The sequence below is a fragment of the Haliotis cracherodii genome, unplaced genomic scaffold, assembly GCF_022045235.1.
Source record: "Haliotis cracherodii isolate W230 unplaced genomic scaffold, xgHalCrac1.p SCAF_3, whole genome shotgun sequence".
Lineage (NCBI taxonomy): Eukaryota > Metazoa > Mollusca > Gastropoda > Lepetellida > Haliotidae > Haliotis > Haliotis cracherodii.
This window is the reverse complement of record NW_027266286.1, coordinates 75,202,461-75,224,427: the sequence shown is the minus strand read 5'-3', so window position 1 is coordinate 75,224,427 and position 21,967 is coordinate 75,202,461. Positions and strand designations below refer to the sequence as shown.

Here is a 21,967-nt window from a genome sequence, read left to right as displayed (position 1 = left end):
GAATCAGTGACACAACTAAGCCCACTCGCTATACCGTCATTGAATCAGTGACACAACTAAGCCCACTCGCTATACCGTCATTGAATCAGTGACACAACTGAGCCTCCTCGCTATACCGAGTGGAGTAGAAGTGACCTCACTGATCACACCAAGTTAAGGGACCTGGGGCCCACATGCAGACAGTGATGTAAGCTTTTTCTTCATGAGTACAATAAGGCTCGTTAACACTGCCTGAGGTGCGTCATCACAACAACTCCATGTCGCCCCGACCAGGCTCGTTATAGTCCCAGTTGACAGCAACCTTGTGGTGTGATGATTGACAGGCACCACAAACTCAGCGAGATATGACTCAGGCAACAAAACACATGCAATCATCACATCACATTTAGAAAAATAGTTTTGAGGCCCAATTTTACTCTTTACTGTCTAATTAATGATATTAATAATTCGTTCACTGATATTTCTCAACGAATTGTGTTATCAATAAATATATTCAAAGATAGAAACAGATAACATTATCAATCAATACACTATTGTCATTGGTCTAACAAAGGACATATTTATACACAGCGGCTCTTAAACAGAGGAGTAATAAGAACACACATGACATAACATCACATCACATCACATCACATCACATTTCAATTGTGTTCCCATCATTGCAGCTGCCATTAGGCAGTGTAAGATGGCGGTGCGTGTTTGCATGTGGGGTTGATTACACCGCTCTGACTGCTTCAGTCATGGCGTATGGCCCCGGGATACCGAGCGGAGGGAGAGCCAGACAGTCTACACCGCGAGCTGGCCTGCAAGTGTTTATTCAAGCTTTCTCACATATCTGCCCCTCCCCGCCGATGGGTGTGATGTGAACGCTGAGGTTCCCGCTTCACGGCAGCTGGAGGCCGCTGCATGGACGACAGGGAACTCCTCACTGTGTCCCCGTGGTTACTGAACAAAGTCGTCTTAGTGGATACTCAGAGCAGAACCACGTGAGTCTGTTAGACACGTGGCCAACTGAAGCGCTCAACTCTGACCTTTGGCGTGATTCTCCCAGTGCTGTTCTCTACAGCCCCGGATTGTTACCCCCAGCCTCTGGAGCAGCCCTTAACCCGGTAGGTAGATGATGATGATGATGATGTTCTTCCTTGCGAGAAGTAGCGAGAGTTGGCACCGTTGACTTGTGCCGAATCATAGGGGTATTTGATAGAACTTTAGAAACAAACCCAACACCCGGTGTCCACGGAGGCAGGTGACACTAATGACATCAACCAGAGAGAAAACACTGTTATAACCCACACTATGGACATGTACAAGGTAGTAAACACTGTTATAACTCATTCTATGGACATGTACAAGGTAGTAAACACTGTTATAACCCACACTATGGACATGTACAGGGTAGAAAACACTGTTATAACCCATACTATGGACATGTACCAGATGGTAAACACTGTTATAACTCACACTATGGACATGTACAAGGTAGTAAACACTGTTATAACTCATTCTATGGACATGTACAAGGTAGTAAACACTGTTATAACCCACGCTATGGACATGTACAAAGCAGTAAACACTGTTATAACCCACACTATGGACATGTACAGGGTAGAAAACACTGTTATAACCCATACTATGGACATGTACCAGATGGTAAACACTGTTATAACTCACACTATGGACATGTACAAGGTAGTAAACACTTTTATAACCCACACTATGGACATGTACAAGATGGTAAACACTGTTATAACCCATACTATGGACATGTACAATGCAGTAAACACTGTTATAACCCACACTATGGACATGTACAATGCAATAAACACTGTTATTATCCATACTATGGACATGTGCAGGGTAGTAAATACTTTTATAACCCACACAATGGACATGTACAATGCAGTAAACACTGTTATAACCCACACTATTGACGTGTACAGGGTAGTAAACACTGTTATAACCCACACTATTGACATGTCCAGGGTAGTAAACACTGTTATAACCCACACTATGGACATGTACAGGGCAGTAAACACTGTTATAACCAACACTATGGACATGTACCATGATTTCCTCCTACTTAAGACCAAATTAAACACAAGGAATTAACACTTCTGTATTGTTCAAGCGCTGGCGGTTGCTCCCGTGGACGCAAAGGTTGACGTCATTTCAGTGACACTTTGTTAATGAATATGCAAGTATTTCGTGAACAGCAATGCAGTTCGGAATTTCGCGCCTGCCTTCGTGTCGTGGTCGTGTCTGTCACAATGAGGCCATAGTTGAGTTATTCTGCAGTGACGTGCTAATCTAGTCATGTGTACAGTCAGTTTTCACGAGGTTCGATATCCTACCTGCTTCACCTGGCACTTTGTGATAACACGTGGAAACGAAGGTATCTTGCGAGGCATAATAGTCAATGTTACATAAATGATTGGTTATCGCTGAGACACTGATACTAATTGCATTCCTACGACTTCATACTTTCCTTCAAGGAAGACGAACTACTCTTGCGTCGTATCATGTTACTCAAATTTAGACAGTTTTAACGCGGGATAATAATTAGTTAAGAATTTAAAATTTTAAAGGGCGGTCATTGTCGAACACTCGTTAGGTATAGGTGATCCATGTTTCTAGATGGGGATTAACGGTTTTTTAAGGGGAAGCAGTGCTGTGCATGTGCTTACACCCAATGACAGACAGTCATATCCCTATTTCAATACAGATACGTTGACGATCTCATTCACTTAATGCCATGAAGTTTGGCTTAGCTATTCACACGCGGCTATTCTAAAGAATGTTGAATGGTATGTCAGTGATGTCTGTATCATTGGCAATGTGTGTTGGGAACCAGGCAAACAAAGAACAAGCGGTGCAATAAAGCACTGTTACCGTACAACAACCTAGCACTCATTGTCGACAACACCTAGCGATGTGACCGACATCTGTGTTACTATGTGACCGACACCTGTTACTATGTGACCGACAGCGATTACTATGTGACCGACATATGTTACTATGTGACCGACATCTGTTACTATTGACCAACAGCTGTTACTATGTGATCGACAGCTATCACAATGTGACCTACAGCTGTTACTATGTGACCTACAGCTGATACTAAGTGACCGACACCTTTGTTACTATGTGACCTACAGCTGTTGGCATGTGGCCGACACCTGTGTTACTATGTAACCGACAGCTATTACTTTGTGACCTACAGCTGTAACTATGTGACCGACAGCTGTTACTATGTGACCGACATCTGTTACTATGTGACCTACAGCTATTACTATGCGACCGACAGCTATCACAATGTGACCTACAGCTGTTACTATGTGACTGACAGCTGTTACTATGTGACTGACAGCTGTTACTATGTGACCTACAGCTATTACCACGTGACCGACAGCTATCACAATGTGACCTACAGCTGTTACTATGTAACCGACAGCTATTACTTTGTGACCGACAGCTGTTACTATGTGACTGACAGCTGTTTCTATGGGACCTACAGCTGTTACTACGTGACCTACAACTGTTACTATGTGACCGACAGCTATCACAATGTGACCTACAGCTGTTCCTATGTGACTTACAGCTATTACTATGTGACCGACAGCTATCACAATGTGACCTACAGCTGTTACTATGTGACCGACGGCTGTTACTATGTGACCTACAGCTGTTACTATGTGACCGACAGCCGTTACTTTGTGACCTACAGCTGTTGGCATGTGGCCTACACGTGTGTTACTATATAACCGACAGCTATTACTTTGTGACCGACAGCTGTTACTATATGACTGACAGCTGTTACTATGTGACCGGCAGCTGTTACTATGTGACCTACAGCTGTTACTATATGACCGACAGCTGTTACTATGTGACCGACAGCTGTTACTATGTGACCTACAGCTGTTGGCATATGGCCGACACCTGTGTTACTATATAACCGACAGCTATTACTTTGTGACCGACAGCTGTTTCTATGTGACCGACAGCTGTTACTATGTGACCTACAGCTATTACTATGTGACCGACGCCTGTGTAACTATGTGACCGACGCCCGTGTAACTATGTGACCGACAGCTGTTACTATGTGACCTACAGCTGTTACTTTGTGACCTGCACCTGTTCCTACCTTACGCACACCTGTGTTACTACGTCCTCAACAGCTGTACTATAACTGTACATCTGTACAGTAACCACGGAAGTAGTACATACAGCGTGTAGCTCTACAATCACACTCCAATAAAACAGAGTTATTTATGCAGGCAACAGGCTTCACCCTTCCTGTCTAATGAGGAAGTGGAGTATAGGGTTGTCCGGTGTGTAAGAGACGCTTGATCCGGTGCCTGTCAAGGACCTAACTAAACATGAGCGACGTTGACCACGGCGACATAGTCCTGGATGACCTGAACGGCAAAGGTGAGCAACAAAGATTTTCTTGGTTAAGGTTGAAATAATTAAACCACAGCATTGATGTGAATTTAATGTTTTACCAAACTACTTACTGGTGTTGTACATGAAAGACCGGTGTGTATATATTCCATATTGTATGACACTTTGATACTGGTTCTGAAACAAGGTGCTTGATGTAAAATCGGTGGGATCGTTGAACGTTATGATGGATGCATATCCTGTAATGGATATGACGATACGTATTTCACTAATCAGGGCCAAGGCTGGATCAGCCGTCTAGCTGCCTGTACAGACATGCCAGAAACCTACGATCGCGGGTTCGAATCCAGGTACCACCCTGAATATGTTTCTAGGTTTGTCTGCACCGCGCTCGTGGGTTTCACCAAAGTGGTAAGCGTCTGAGACCTGCATCATGTCTGGCTTTCCTCCCATGTCCAGCTGATACGCCGTGATATAACTGGAATACTGTTCAAAGCGGCATTAGACCCAACTCACTCACTCACTCACTCGCTCTGTCACCCATCAACCCACCCACCCACTTACTCACTCACTCAGCGTTGTACATTATTCGTCCATACACCCTGCACCACTGAACCACTCTGTATGTCATTTTAAGTTGCCGAGCTACTGTCAGTAGTGACCCAGGTCAATGTTAATGGAGATATATACGCCGTCTGTTTGCGCTAATAAACACACATGCTTACTTCTTGTCGTTATATCATTGTTTATTATCACGAAAATATCTATTTTAAAAGTATTCTTGTACAGTGTCACAAATCTAGTAGATAAACAACCTTATCACTCGCCCGCTGAACGGCTGGTGGGAATGTAATCAGTATAACATTCATCATATAGACGAGGAAAAAATAGTTCTGATAAAAATGCGGAAACATGTTGCCACTAGCTGGAGGCGTAATTGTAACATGAAAGTTACATAAACCTCATGGTCGTCAGGGGAGAAACATTACCTTCAGCCTCAAGCGCCCTAGGACTAACATCGGGTAACACAGAGTGAGTGAGTGCTGTGATATATATTTGTTGACAATCGACAATGTTGTTGGGATATATTTAGCAAAAATCGACAATGTTGTTGGTATATATTTAGTAACAATCGACAATGTTGTTGGGATATATTTAGCAAAAATCGACAATGTTGTTGGGATATATTTAGTAACAATCGACAATGTTGTTGGGATATATTTAGCAAAAATCGACAATGTTATTAGAATATATTTGGTAACAATCGACAATGTTGTTGGTATATCTTTAGTAACAATCGACAATGTTGTTTGGATATATTTGGTGACAATCGACAATATTGTTGGGATATATTTAGCAAAAATCGACAATGTTGTTGGGATACTTTTAGTAACAATCGACAATGTTATTGGGATATATTTGGTAACAATCGACAATGTTGTTGGTATATATTTAGTAATAATTGACAATGTTGTTGGGATATATTTGGGTAACAATCGACAATGTTGTTGGGATATATTTGGTAACAATCGACAATGTTGTTGGGATATATTTGGTAACAATCGACAATGCTATCGGGGTTTATTTATGCATGTGAACAACGAGAACGTTTTGTAAATATGATATGCTCAACTTTGTGTAGTGATGCAATGTTTTAAGTATACAATACTGTTTATGGCGCTGTGACCTACAGACTAAATAAAACACTTGACTTGAAAGTCAGATCATCGTCTTCATGTAGCCCCCCCCCCCCCCCCCCCCCCCCCCTCCTCTCCACACACACACACACAAACAAACGCTGTAATAAAACCGACAATCACGTATCATTTCCTACCTCACTCATTCATTATCTCAGGGGGCGGCGGGGTAGCCTAGTGATTAAAGCGTTTCTTTCGTCACGTCGAAGACCCGGGTTCGACTCCCCACATGGGTACAATGGGTGAAGCCCATTTCTGGTTTTACCCGCCGAAATATTGCTCGAATATGGATAAAAGCGGCGTAAAACCATACTCACTTATTCACTAGTGTGCTGTCGTTTTCAGCAACCACCCCAGAGGATGACACGGAGAGGGAGAAGGAAGAGGGTAACACAGCGTCCCCCACGGACCAGCCTGGAACACCTCCCCCTGTCACCCCTCCTGCTTCCCACCCGCCTGTCGCGGGGGAAGACCGGCACTGCCCCCTCTGTAAGAACAAGATCCCCCGCTACTCGTGCCGCGGGGGCAGTGTGGACGTATGTGAAGACGGCCGATGTCGTTCCTGTGAAAACATCACGTCGGTGCCGTCGTTGTCGGACCTGCTCGGAGAGGACGTCACGGGCGACGACTTTCAGACTGAGGTAATTAAGTCAGTGCTGTGTCTATAGTAACACTCGTACACGTTGAACAACGTCCTCGTGTCTACAGTAACATTTACAACTACTGGCAGTCGGTGGTCAGGATGTCACTGTGGGTTCTATGCTGCTATTATCGTACAGTCAGAAGTCACAGAGTCAGTAGATGGTCAGGATGTCACTGTGGGTTCTATGCTGCTATTGTTGTACAGTCAGAGGTCACAGAGTCAGTAGATGGTCAGGATGTCACTGTGGGTTCTATGCTGCTATTATCGTACAGTCAGAGGTCATAGAGGCAGTAGATTGTCAGGATGTCACTGTGGGTTCTATGCTGCTATTGTCGTACAGTCAGAGGTCATAGAGTCAGTAGATGGTCAGGATGTCACTGGCTTCCATGTTGCTATTCGTGTACAGTCAGAGGTCATAGAGGCAGTAGACTGTCAGGATGTCTCTGGTTTCTATGCTGCTATTGTCGTACAGTCAGAAGTCACATGAGTAGTCGATGATCAGGATGTCTCTGGTTTCTATGCTGCTATTGTCGTACAGTCAGAAGTCACATGAGTAGTCGATGGTCAGGATGTCTCTGGTTTCTATGCTGCTATTATCGTACAGTCAGAGGCCACAGAGTCAGTAGATGGTCATGATGTCACTGTGGGTTCTATGCTGCAGGTCGCACACAAGAGTCAGCTGCTGTTGATAGGACGACAAGAGGCTGAGTTGGAGACCATCATAGACCGCCTGATCAGTAACCATGGAACCAAGGAGAAAGCGCTGTTGTACGCCATCACACACTTCCCTACTGAAGCTAAGGTAGACACTGTTGTTTGACATTCACACTTCCCTACTGAAGCTAAGGTAGACACTGTTGTACGCCATCACACACTTCCCTACTGAAGCTAAGGTAGACACTGTTGTTTGACATTCACACTTCCCTACTGAAGCTAAGGTAGACACTGTTGTACGCCATCACACACTTCCCTACTGAAGCTAAGGTAGACACTGTTGTTTGACATTCACACTTCCCTGCAAGAAACTAAGGTAGACACTGTTGTACGCCATCACACACTTCCCTACTGAAGCTAAGGTAGACACTGTTGTTTGACATTCACACTTCCCTGCAAGAAACTAAGGTAGACACTGTTGTACGCCATCACACACTTCCCTACTGAAGCTAAGGTAGACACTGTTGTGAGACATCCACACTTCCCTGCAAGAAACTAAGGTAGACACTGTTGTTTGACATCCGCATTTCCTTGCAAGAAGATAACGTAGACACTGTTGTTTGACATCCGCATTTCCTTGCAAGAAGATAAGGTAGACACTGTTGTTTGACATCCGCACTTCCCTGCAAGAAACTAAGGTAGACACTGTTGTTTGACATTCACACTTCCCTACTGAAGCTAAGGTAGACACTGTTGTACGCCATCACACACTTCCCTACAAGAAGATAAGGTAGAAACTGTTGTTTGACATCCACACTTTCCTTCTGAAGCTGAGGTAAACATCGTTGTGCGTCATCATACACATTTAGAGTAATATATTCCTCATGTTTCAAGACTATTATATTGTAGTTGAGTTCGTGTCCAGGTGCAGATCTTCGTGAACACCCTTCTGCACCGCGGCGCCAACCCGTCGACGTGCGACAGCGCCTGGCAGACCCCCCTCCACCACGCCGTCAAGAGGAACTTCAAGGGGGTGTGTAGTAAACTGCTGGAGAATGAGGCCCTCCCCCACGTCAGAGACAAGGGCAACAACATGCCCTACCACCTGGCCCTCAACAACAACAACGACGACATCGCTGCGATGTTGCTGTCGGTCATGCCACATACGGTGTAAGTCGAGCGTCACTTGACACACGAGTAGAAATATGGGGTCGTACGGCTTCAAGGATTCATTGTTTACTGACAATGTCTGCAGACGATCAGTTGCATAGCATAGATGTGTGTTATGTTCAGTAACGGATGCCAAGGACGATTACTTACCTGGTGTGTCTGTTTTCAGAGTACGGAGTCTGTTTGTGGCTACCGAGGATGCCGGATCGGCCGCCGAGTGCAGTCTACATGATCTCATAAACAACAACATGCAGGTAATGGTCTTTGACGCATTATCTTACAGATCACCGTGTATACGGGTGACGTAACTAAGTGCAGGTACATATGACGTTATACTGGTAGATGGAACAAATTGCAGGTACAGATGACGTTATACAGATATGTGGATGTAAGTGCAGGTACAGATGACGTTATACAGGTAGATGGAACAAATTGCAGGTACAGATGACGTTATACAGACAGGTTGGTATAAGTGCAGGTACAGATGACGTTATACAGGTAGGTGGATGTAAGTGCAGGTACAGATGACGTTATACAGACAGGTTGGTATAAGTGCAGGTACAGATGACGTTATACAGGTAGATAGCCCTAGGTGCAGTTACAGATGACGTTATACAGGTAGATAGCCCTAGGTGCAGTTACAGATGACGTTATACAGGCAGATTGGTATTAGTGCAGGTACAGATGACGTTATACGGGTAGATAGCCCTAGGTGCAGTTACAGATGACGTTATACAGGCAGGTTGGTAGAAGTGCAGGTACAGATGACGTTATACGGGTAGATAGCCCTAGGTGCAGGTACAGATGACGTTATACAGGCAGGTTGGTAGAAGTGCAGGTACAGATGACGTTATACGGGTAGATAGCCCTAGGTGCAGGTACAGATGACGTTATACAGGCAGGTTGGTAGAAGTGCCGGTACAGATGACGTTATACGGGTAGATAGCCCTAGGTGCAGTTACAGATGACGTTATACAGGCAGGTTGGTAGAAGTGCAGGTACAGATGACGTTATACGGGTAGATAGCCCTAGGTGCAGGTACAGATGACGTTATACAGGCAGGTTGGTAGAAGTGCAGGTACAGATGACGTTATACGGGTAGATAGCCCTAGGTGCAGTTACAGATGACGTTATACAGGCAGGTTGGTAGAAGTGCAGGTACAGATGACGTTATACGGGTAGATAGCCCTAGGTGCAGGTACAGATGACGTTATACGGGTAGATGGGTATCAGTGCAGGTACAGATGACGGGTATCAATGCAGATAGATTCTAGGGTGTTTCCGTCTGGTGTATGGCTCATTATATAATAACCTCGACACCGTGTGATAGAATCTCCTCGGTTTCAGTAAATGAATTACATTCCACAGATATTATATATATTTGTATTACAGCATGCGGCACTGGGCGTCCTAGACGCCATGATGGACCGTCTTGGTGACAGTGGTCACGTGAGGGTGTTCTATCACGTGCTGGAAGTAGATGCAAAAGGGCGCTCCCCATCCCACCCCGAGTTTGAATCCCACGACAAGTCCTGTCTCCATCTGATCTCACAGCGAGGTCTTAAGGTAAGCCAGAAATGACGGATATGGATGCGTCGTGCTCTCAGACAACAAAGAAAGACCGGTTCCAATATTTAAATCTCAGCTATGTTAATCCGAAAACTTACGTATCGATGGCCTGGAAACAATCTGTTGTCTCTAGTGTCCGTGCACCCATTGTCCGGCAACTCTGTCCGAAAACTTGCTGACTCATCAACGATTGAATGTGTTGTCGTGTTGTGTTGCAGTCGCTTGTATTCCATGACGTCGTCCGTCTCCTAATACGCCGGAAGTGGAAGAAATACGCCAGACTTAGATTCGAGTAAGGGTATATTTCATATTTTATGTATTATCGGGGTAAGGTTATATGGAATGGAATTAAACGTCGCGCCCAGATTATAGCGACGTGCGTGCGTGCGTGCGTGCGTGCGTGCGTGCGTGCGTGCGTGCGTGCGTGCGTGCGTGCGTGTGTGTGTGTGTGTGTGTGTGTGTGTGTGTGTGTGTGTGTGTTGGTGTGTGTGTTGGTGTGTGTTGGTGTGTGTATGTTGGTGTGACAGCTTGTACTAGTCCGGTCAGTGTACTCTGTATGCTGCAGCGTGACATAGCGTGTTTAGCTTCTCTAAAATATGATGTATCGTCTTGACTTCACTACAGTAAGACGTAACGTGTTTGACTTGTCTGCAGTGTGCCGAAGCGTGTTTGACTTATCTACAATATAACGTAGCGTGTTTGACCTCTCTACAAAATGACGTAGCTTGTTTGACATCTCTACAATATAACGTGGCGCGTTTGGCCTCTCTACAAAATGACGTAGCGTGATTGACATCTCTACAATATGACGTAGCGTGTTTGACATCTCTTCAATATGACGTATCGTGTTTGACTTCTCTTCAGTATGATGTAACGTGTTTGACTTGTCATCAGTTTGACGTATTATGTTTGACTTCGTTACAATATGACGTAACGTGTTTGACTAGTCTGTAATAAAACGTAGCGTGTTTGACTTCCCAACAGACTGAACTGTCTGCTGTTCTGCGTCACGCTGCTGTGTTTGACCTTCTCCGTGGCTGTATCCACCCTGACCTCTGACCCCGCCTTATACTCGGACCCCCTGCAGATCGCCCGGGGGTCGGCGGAATGCGTTGGGGCCGTCCTCGTCCTCGCCACCCTGGTGTTGGAGCTGAACCAAATGCGGAGGTAGGTCTGTCCTCCCACAGTGTGTGGACATGCGCAGTAATACATACACAGGGCTAGACACAGTTACACTGATAACACAGTAACGCCGTTTTACCACAACAAAATATTAACAACTGTTTTACACCTTTCTTCAAACAATGACACAGTAATATTACTTCTGACAAGATGTCTAGTGTGCGATATATGACATGTTCTAGACATCGAGGAGACTACTGGAGGGATAAGTTTAACTGGATCGACCTGTCGTCCTCCTTCCTGCTGCTGATGGTGATCCCGCTCCGCTTCACCCACAGACAGGAGCAGTGGCACGTCTTCTCAATGGGCTATCTGCTGTGGACGCTCAGGATGTTCAAGTATGCCGCTGTCTTCAGGTAACTGCAAGATAACACCAGGTGTTCAGGTAACTGCGAGATAACACCAGGTGTTCAGGTAACTGATAGATAACACCAGGTGTTCAGGTAACTGATAGATAACACCAGGTGTTCAGGTAACTGCGAGATAACACCAGGTGTTCATGTAACTGATAGATAACACCAGGTGTTCAGGTAACTGCAAGATAACACCAGGTGTTCAGGTAACTGCGAGATAACACCAGGTGTTCAGGTAACTGATAGATAACACCAGGTGTTCAGGTAACTGATAGATAACACCAGGTGTTCAGGTAACTGCGTGATAACACCAGGTGTTCAGGTAACTGCAAGATAACACCAGGTGTTCAGGTAACTGATATATAACACCAGGTGTTCAGGTAACTGCGAGATAACACCAGGTGTTCATGTAACTGCAAGATAAGACCAGCTGTTCAGATAACTGCAAGATAACACCAGGTGTTCAGGTAACTGATAGATAACACCAGCTGTTCAGGTAACTGCGAGATAACACCAGGTCTTCAGGTAACTGCGAGATAACACGAGGTGTTCATGTAACTGAAAGATAACACCAGGTGTTCAGGTAACTGCGAGATAACACCAGGTGTTCAGGTAACTGCAAGATAACACCAGGTGTTCAGGTAACTGATAGATGGCCATTTCCCTGCAGGCGGACGGGAGCCTACGCCCTGATCCTGTGGCGCATCATCAGCAGGGACATCCTCCAGTTCATCCTGTTCTTCCTCGTCATCCTCCTTGCTTTCACCGGGTCCTTCACCTTGGCACTCAAGGGAGAGAACGCCCTGACCGTGCATAACGAAACCAGGTGGGTAGTTTGATATTTCTGTAGCACTATATACATAACACACCACAGACGTATGTGTTGGCGAGAGTTATTGAACTGCAATGCAACAGATCATCCAATAGCAATAGGTTCCCTGACTATGGTTTCCATGTTTCACCATCTACAGGGTAGCTATAGATTCAATGTTTCAACATCTAAAGGTTAGCTATGGTTTTCATGTTTCAGCATCTACAGGGTAGCTATAAATTCCATATTTCAGCATCTACAGGGTAACTATGGTTTCCATGTTTCAGCATCTACAGGGTAGCTATAGATTCCATGTTTCAGCATTTACAGGGTATCTATAGATTCCATGTTTCAATTTCTAACGGGTAGCTATGGTTTCCATGTTTCAGCATCTACAGGGTAGCTATAGATTCCATGTTTCAGCATCTAACGGGTAGCTATGGTTTCCATGTTTCAGCATCTACAGGGTAGCTATAGATTCCATGTTTCAGCATCTAAAGGGTAGCTATGGTTTCCATGTTTCAGCATCTACAGGGTAGCTATAGATTCCATGTTTCAGCATCTAACGGGTAGCTATGGTTTACATGTTTCAGCATCTACAGGGTAGCTATAGATTCCATGTTTCAGCATCTAACGGGTAGCTATGGTTTACATGTTTCAGCATCTACAGGGTAGCTATAGATTCCATGTTTCAGCATCTAACGGGTAGCTATGGTTTACATGTTTCAGCATCTACAGGGTAGCTATAGATTCCATGTTTCAGCATCTAACGGGTAGCTATGGTTTACATGTTTCAGCATCTACAGGGTAGCTATAGATTCCATGTTTCAGCATCTAACGGGTAGCTATGGTTTACATGTTTCAGCATCTACAGGGTAGCTATAGATTCCATGTTTCAGCATCTAACGGGTAGCTATGGTTTACATGTTTCAGCATCTACAGGGTAGCTATAGATTCCATGTTTCAGCATCTAACGGGTAGCTATGGTTTACATGTTTCAGCATCTACAGGGTAGCTATAGATTCCATGTTTCAGCATCTAACGGGTAGCTATGGTTTACATGTTTCAGCATCTACAGGGTAGCTATAGATTCCATGTTTCAGCATCTAACGGGTAGCTATGGTTTACATGTTTCAGCATCTACAGGGTAGCTATAGATTCCATGTTTCAGCATCTAACGGGTAGCTATGGTTTACATGTTTCAGCATCTACAGGGTAGCTATAGATTCCATGTTTCAGCATCTAACGGGTAGCTATGGTTTACATGTTTCAGCATCTACAGGGTAGCTATAGATTCCATGTTTCAGCATCTAACGGGTAGCTATGGTTTACATGTTTCAGCATCTACAGGGTAGCTATAGATTCCATGTTTCAGCATCTAACGGGTAGCTATGGTTTACATGTTTCAGCATCTACAGGGTAGCTATAGATTCCATGTTTCAGCATCTAACGGGTAGCTATGGTTTACATGTTTCAGCATCTACAGGGTAGCTATAGATTCCATGTTTCAGCATCTAACGGGTAGCTATGGTTTACATGTTTCAGCATCTACAGGGTAGCTATAGATTCCATGTTTCAGCATCTAACGGGTAGCTATGGTTTACATGTTTCAGCATCTACAGGGTAGCTATAGATTCCATGTTTCAGCATCTAACGGGTAGCTATGGTTTACATGTTTCAGCATCTACAGGGTAGCTATAGATTCCATGTTTCAGCATCTAACGGGTAGCTATGGTTTACATGTTTCAGCATCTACAGGGTAGCTATAGATTCCATGTTTCAGCATCTAACGGGTAGCTATGGTTTACATGTTTCAGCATCTACAGGGTAGCTATAGATTCCATGTTTCAGCATCTAACGGGTAGCTATGGTTTACATGTTTCAGCATCTACAGGGTAGCTATAGATTCCATGTTTCAGCATCTAACGGGTAGCTATGGTTTACATGTTTCAGCATCTACAGGGTAGCTATAGATTCCATGTTTCAGCATCTAACGGGTAGCTATGGTTTACATGTTTCAGCATCTACAGGGTAGCTATAGATTCCATGTTTCAGCATCTAACGGGTAGCTATGGTTTACATGTTTCAGCATCTACAGGGTAGCTATAGATTCCATGTTTCAGCATCTAACGGGTAGCTATGGTTTACATGTTTCAGCATCTACAGGGTAGCTATAGATTCCATGTTTCAGCATCTAACGGGTAGCTATGGTTTACATGTTTCAGCATCTACAGGGTAGCTATAGATTCCATGTTTCAGCATCTAACGGGTAGCTATGGTTTACATGTTTCAGCATCTACAGGGTAGCTATAGATTCCATGTTTCAGCATCTAACGGGTAGCTATGGTTTACATGTTTCAGCATCTACAGGGTAGCTATAGATTCCATGTTTCAGCATCTAACGGGTAGCTATGGTTTACATGTTTCAGCATCTACAGGGTAGCTATAGATTCCATGTTTCAGCATCTAACGGGTAGCTATGGTTTACATGTTTCAGCATCTACAGGGTAGCTATAGATTCCATGTTTCAGCATCTAACGGGTAGCTATGGTTTACATGTTTCAGCATCTACAGGGTAGCTATAGATTCCATGTTTCAGCATCTAACGGGTAGCTATGGTTTACATGTTTCAGCATCTACAGGGTAGCTATAGATTCCATGTTTCAGCATCTAACGGGTAGCTATGGTTTACATGTTTCAGCATCTACAGGGTAGCTATAGATTCCATGTTTCAGCATCTAACGGGTAGCTATGGTTTACATGTTTCAGCATCTACAGGGTAGCTATAGATTCCATGTTTCAGCATCTAACGGGTAGCTATGGTTTACATGTTTCAGCATCTACAGGGTAGCTATAGATTCCATGTTTCAGCATCTAACGGGTAGCTATGGTTTACATGTTTCAGCATCTACAGGGTAGCTATAGATTCCATGTTTCAGCATCTAACGGGTAGCTATGGTTTACATGTTTCAGCATCTACAGGGTAGCTATAGATTCCATGTTTCAGCATCTAACGGGTAGCTATGGTTTACATGTTTCAGCATCTACAGGGTAGCTATAGATTCCATGTTTCAGCATCTAACGGGTAGCTATGGTTTACATGTTTCAGCATCTACAGGGTAGCTATAGATTCCATGTTTCAGCATCTAACGGGTAGCTATGGTTTACATGTTTCAGCATCTACAGGGTAGCTATAGATTCCATGTTTCAGCATCTAACGGGTAGCTATGGTTTACATGTTTCAGCATCTACAGGGTAGCTATAGATTCCATGTTTCAGCATCTAACGGGTAGCTATGGTTTACATGTTTCAGCATCTACAGGGTAGCTATAGATTCCATGTTTCAGCATCTAACGGGTAGCTATGGTTTACATGTTTCAGCATCTACAGGGTAGCTATAGATTCCATGTTTCAGCATCTAACGGGTAGCTATGGTTTACATGTTTCAGCATCTACAGGGTAGCTATAGATTCCATGTTTCAGCATCTAACGGGTAGCTATGGTTTACATGTTTCAGCATCTACAGGGTAGCTATAGATTCCATGTTTCAGCATCTAACGGGTAGCTATGGTTTACATGTTTCAGCATCTACAGGGTAGCTATAGATTCCATGTTTCAGCATCTAACGGGTAGCTATGGTTTACATGTTTCAGCATCTACAGGGTAGCTATAGATTCCATGTTTCAGCATCTAACGGGTAGCTATGGTTTACATGTTTCAGCATCTACAGGGTAGCTATAGATTCCATGTTTCAGCATCTAACGGGTAGCTATGGTTTACATGTTTCAGCATCTACAGGGTAGCTATAGATTCCATGTTTCAGCATCTAACGGGTAGCTATGGTTTACATGTTTCAGCATCTACAGGGTAGCTATAGATTCCATGTTTCAGCATCTAACGGGTAGCTATGGTTTACATGTTTCAGCATCTACAGGGTAGCTATAGATTCCATGTTTCAGCATCTAACGGGTAGCTATGGTTTACATGTTTCAGCATCTACAGGGTAGTTTCCAGGTTTCTTGTTGTTTGTGTGTTTGTTTGTTGTTTCACGCCGCTCTCGGCAATATTCCATCTATATGACGGTGGTCTGTAAAGAATCGAGTCTGGACCAGGCAATCCTGTGGTTGATATCCTGTGGTTGATATCACGATGACATGCATCAACAAAGTCAGCGAGCCTGACCACCGATCCCGTTAGATGCTATGGGTTGCTGAAGACCAATTCTAACCCTGATCTAACAAGCATCTAGGGGTAGATTTAGATACCATGTTTCAGCATCTACGGGGTTGATATGGTTACTATATTTACTACAGGGAAGATATGTTTTTCATGTTTCAGCAGCTGCTGTCTGATATCCTTATGTTCAGGGGTTCAGGGGAGCCACGACTGCCACTTTTCAGCTACTACACGTGTTTTCCTCGTGTTTTTCAGCAACTACTGGAATGTCATGTTTGTCGGTGTACGGACACTGATAGAGGCATACGCTGTAGTGGAGTATGCAGGCGAGGGAGGATACCCGTATGTGAACAATTACTTTTTCCATCACAGTGAGTGAGTGAGTGAGTGAGTGAGTGAGTGAGTGAGTGAGTTTGGTTTAACAGTATTCCAGTTCTATCACGGCGTGTCAATGATGCACTTCACCACTTCGGTGAAACCCACGAGCACGGGTATGGTGCTGACAAACCTAGAAACATTATCGGGGCAAACCGGGATTCGAACCAACAATCATAGGTTGCGAACTGTGGCGCCTTAGACGACTGGGCCACGCGTGCCCCCTTTCCATCACAGAAATATCCTGACTGTGCAATAGTATAGAGAGATCTGCATAATATAATACAGTAAATTACAGGAAACTCATCGCCCAGAAAGGTCGTATTTTAAAGAAAGCACGTTCTTCCCAACCCCAACCAATATCAATATATTATAGAAGTCAATATCTTAGAAAAATTAAAATTGAGGGTTTTAAAACTAAAGTGCAGATTATGATTGACAAGTAGTTACAACTATGTGATAACAGTTTGGTTTAATTCGGTGGCAGCATGAGAGGTTATTTGCCAGTTCCGTGTAAATGTTAAACAGTCAAGACAGCGATAACAAACCTACCAGCAGATGATGATTTCCTGCAATATGTCGTCAATGATACCTCAGCCTATATGATGTACCAGTACCCATCAAAGAGGGGAACATCCGATTTTTTTATATTATACCATAGTTAAGCTGTCATGACAATTTAACTTCGCTAATATCCAAACTTCTTTATCATTGTATAGCTGCCCAATTACGTCACCATCATCGTTATACTTGGACACCACAATTGTTTGTCTTTCACTCTATCATCACTGTCGTCGTCTTCAGGCCGATGAGCACATTCCTGATGGTGACTTTCCTATTCTTCTGCTGCGTGGTACTCCTCAGCATCCTCATCGCCCAGCTCAGCGACACCTACCACTACGTACAGAGAGACGCACAGCGTGGGCTGGAGCTCAATAGGGCGTGGATCATCAGCAGAGTCGAACTCAACAGTATATATGTCGGCAAGGTGGGTTATCACCAGAGTCGAACTCAACAATATATATGTCGGCATGGTAGGTTATCAGCAGAGTCGAACTCAACAGTATATATGTCGGCAAGGTGGGTTATCAGCAGAGTCGAACTCAACAGTATATATGTCGGCATGGTAGGTTATCAGCAGAGTCGAACTCAACAGTATATATGTCGGCAAGGTGGGTTATCAGCAGAGTCGAACTCAACAGTATATATGTCGGCAAGGTGGGTTATCAGCAGAGTCGAACTCAACAGTATATATGTCGGCATGGTAGGTTATCAGCAGAGTCGAACTCAACAGTATATATGTCTGCAAGGTGGGTTATCAGCAGAGTCGAACTCAACAGTATATATGTCGGTAGGGTCGGTCCGTGGATCCCCTACTCAGGGCGTACCTACATCCACTGCCACGTGTCCGTGTTTCAGAGCAGCAGGTTCAAGACGTACATAGAGATGGAGGAGATAAATAACCCACGTGACATCCTCAAACGCTGGGACGGCCCGGAGCTGAGTCAGATGAACAAGAACATCCGGGACCTGTGGGATCATCTGGACTCCAACAGGATGACCCTTCTGACCATCCAGTCCAGACTCGCCAGACAGGAGAACAGCCTCGTGCTCATCCAGTGAGTGAATTTTCTATATGGCCCGAGTAAATAGGTGCGACTGGATATATGTTATTGTGGCCATGTTTCAGAGAGTACATCACGTTATTGTGGCAATGTTTCAAGAGTACATCACGTTATTGTGGCAATGTTTCAAAGAGTACATCACGTTATTGTGGCAATGTTTCAAAGAGTACATCACGTTATTGTGGCAATGTTTCAAAGAGTACATCACGTTATTGTGGCAATGTTTCAAAGAGTACATCACGTTATTGTGGTAATGTTTCAAAGAGTACATCACGTTATTGTAGCAATGTTTCAAAGAGTACGTCACGTGTTTTTGGATATGTTTCAGAGAGTACATCACGCTTTTGTGGCAATGTTTCATAAAGAACATCACGTTCGTGTCGTCATGTTTCAGAGAGTATCTGGAGCACCTGGTAAATTCAGAATCACGTGACAAGCTAAGAACGGCCCGGAAGGACGGGACGACATGACACCAAGTAGTGACCTAGAATGTAACTGATGTGTCTCAGTAACTCCTTGTCACACATGCAGATCCTGCATCGACCCAGGGACGTCATCAATATCGTCATCACCATCGTCATCACCATCGTCGTCACCTCTGTCATCATCATCGTCGTCACGTTATCGTCATCACTGTCATTACCACCATCGTCATCGCTATCATCATCACAATCATCATCTACATCGTCGTCACTACCATTGACATCACCATCGTCACCGCTGTCATAACCACTGTCGTCAACATCATCATCACTACCATCATCTCCATTGTCTTCGGGGCGATGGGGTAGCCCAGTGGTTAAAGCGTTCGCTCGTCACGCCGAAGACCCGGGTTCGATACCCGACATGGGTACAATGTGTGAAGCCCATTTCTGGAGTCCCCCGCCGTAACATTGCTGGGATATTGCTACAAGCGGTGTAAAATCAAACTCACTCACTCCATTGTCATCACCACCATTGTCGTTACCATCATTACCACCATCATCCTCACCACCAGCATCCCCATCACCATCACCGTCATCGTCAAGATCATCATCATCACGATCGTCGTTATCACCGTCGTCAACGCGGTATTTTTGAGCAACTATCACCCCCATCAGCACATGACACGTGCTTACACTGATAGAGCGGTATAGCGGGGACTGGTATACGTCTCGACTTCAAGGACTGTCTCACGTGCATGGATATACATACTGTACAGCAAGATTCAGGCTTCTCGCGTGGTTTGTCTCATGAGAGAGGAATGTCTGATCTCATCTGACCAGTCGTGTGTTAATTGTGAGACTGTCTGGTCCAAAGGGAAGACAATCCACAAAGCCCACTTACGCCCATCGTCGTGACGTCATAGAGATATACGACCATCACAAACATCTTTACATCTTGTACTTTGTTGGATCTTTATTGCTGCACGTGACTACACGTGAGTGTGTATCCTCTCCGTGACACGGCAACACAACACAACTGTGCGTACATGAACAGACACCAGCCGCCATCCATGACCCAATCAACAACACACACACCCCATATTTGTCTTCTCAAAAGTTCATAAGTTACAACATAACATTTATCCTACAACCATATAATCCCTGAAACTGATTGCCGTTTTCTCCAACTGCACCTATACATGTACCCACGAACTGATAAATAAAGTTGTATACACGGTATTTCAGAGTCGTCTTGTTTTAAACCAACGACAGGCAGTGACAGAAGCGTCCATAAAATCAGGATTTCCTGTGTTATGCCTATGCTGTGCGGGCCTATGCAGGGGGTTTGCTAACAGGATGGCATTCACTGATCTGCAAAATAAACCGTGTGCCGACGGACTTTTGAATGTCGTGGTTTAAAAACTGTACAGCCTCTAAATTCATCCCGCTTTTATCGCTTTGAATATCATATTATTTTCTTCTTTGATAGAAGTTGGAGTACTAAGTAATGATAGGATTTATGGATGACAACTTTTTTATTACAATTAGGAGCGACGTTTCGGTGTGGATTCTAACACCACTTGCTTGATAACGGTGTTAGAACCTACACCGAGTTCATCCATAAATCCTATCCCTACTGAATATCATCATTGCAACACCTACTGTGCTTAAGGGGAGACTACCCCGTCTTTAGAAACTAAACTTGGTCAACTTGCCAAGATGGAGGGATAGACACTATTGAAACACCCCAGCCCAGATGGACACACACTACTGAAACACCCCAGCCCCGAGGGACACACACTACTGAAACACCCCAGTCCCGAGGGACACACACTACTGAAACACCCCAGCCCCGAGAGACACACACTACTGAAACACCCCAGCCCCGAGACACACACTACTGAAACACCCCAGCCCCGAGACACACACACTACTGAAACACCCCAGCCCCGAGAGACACACACTACTGAAACACCCCAGCCCCGAGAGACACACACTACTGAAACACCCCAGTCCCGAGAGACACACACTACTGAAACACCCCAGCCCCAAGAGACACACACTACTGAAACACCCCAGTCCCGAGAGACACACACTACTGAAACACCCCAGTCCCGAGAGACACACACTACTGAAACACCCCAGTCCCGAGGGACACACACTACTGAAACACCCCAGTCCCGAGGGACACACACTACTGAAACACCTCAGCCCCGAAAGACTCACACTACTGAAACACCCCAGTCCCGAGGGACACACACTACTGAAACACCCCAGTCCCGAGAGACACACACTACTGAAACACCCCAGCCCCAAGAGACACACACTACTGAAACACCCCAGTCCCGAGGGACACACACTACTGAGACACCCCAGCCCCGAGGGACACACACTACTGAAACACCCCAGCCCCAAGAGACACACACTGCTGAAACACCCCAGCCCCGAGAGACACACACTACTGAAACACCCCAGTCCCGAGAGACACACACTACTGAAACACCTCAGCCCCGAGGGCCACACACTACTGAAACACCCCAGTCCCGAGGTACACACACTACTGAAACACCCCAGCCCCGAGAGACACACACTACTGAAACACCCCAGTCCCGAGGGACACACACTACTGAGACACCCCAGCCCCGAGGGACACACACTACTGAAACACCCCAGTCCCAAGAGACACACACTACTGAAACACCTCAGCCCCGAGGGACACACACTACTGAAACACCCGAGCCCAGAGGGACACACACTGCTGAAACACTCCAGTGACCGTGCTGTCATTGCTTTATTTAACCTTAAAACGCATCATACCATAAGACGGTAAAAGATGGTACTTGTTGTTACCCTGCCTGGTGCCCGGCATGAAGGGACTAAAACAAG

General features: G+C 44.8%; 1 protein-coding gene across 1 annotated transcript; it reads left to right on the top strand.

The window, feature by feature from the left end:
- Positions 1-755: 755 nt before the first annotated feature.
- Positions 756-20,311, top strand: LOC139474014 (transient receptor potential cation channel subfamily V member 1-like). Its single transcript, XM_071256871.1, has 15 exons — positions 756-1,109; positions 4,275-4,428; positions 6,444-6,739; positions 7,403-7,543; positions 8,321-8,565; positions 8,735-8,819; positions 9,958-10,131; positions 10,353-10,426; positions 11,119-11,301; positions 11,499-11,672; positions 12,340-12,495; positions 16,912-16,998; positions 17,836-18,019; positions 18,451-18,650; positions 19,051-20,311. The coding sequence occupies exons 2-15, from the start codon at positions 4,377-4,379 to the stop codon at positions 19,124-19,126; spliced, it is 2,127 nt and encodes a 708-aa protein (XP_071112972.1). The 5' UTR covers positions 756-1,109; positions 4,275-4,376; the 3' UTR covers positions 19,127-20,311.
- The last annotated feature ends 1,656 nt before the right edge of the window (positions 20,312-21,967 follow it).

Bases quoted from the DNA above. Each gene is read 5' to 3' on its own strand.
- LOC139474014 (XM_071256871.1), top strand. From the start codon at position 4,377: ATGAGCGACGTTGACCACGGCGACATAGTCCTGGATGACCTGAACGGC. The intron at 4,429-6,443 runs GTGAGCAACAAA...TGTCGTTTTCAG, and splicing joins GGATGACCTGAACGGCAAAG to CAACCACCCCAGAGGATGAC. The intron at 18,020-18,450 runs GTGGGTTATCAC...TCCGTGTTTCAG, and splicing joins ACAGTATATATGTCGGCAAG to AGCAGCAGGTTCAAGACGTA.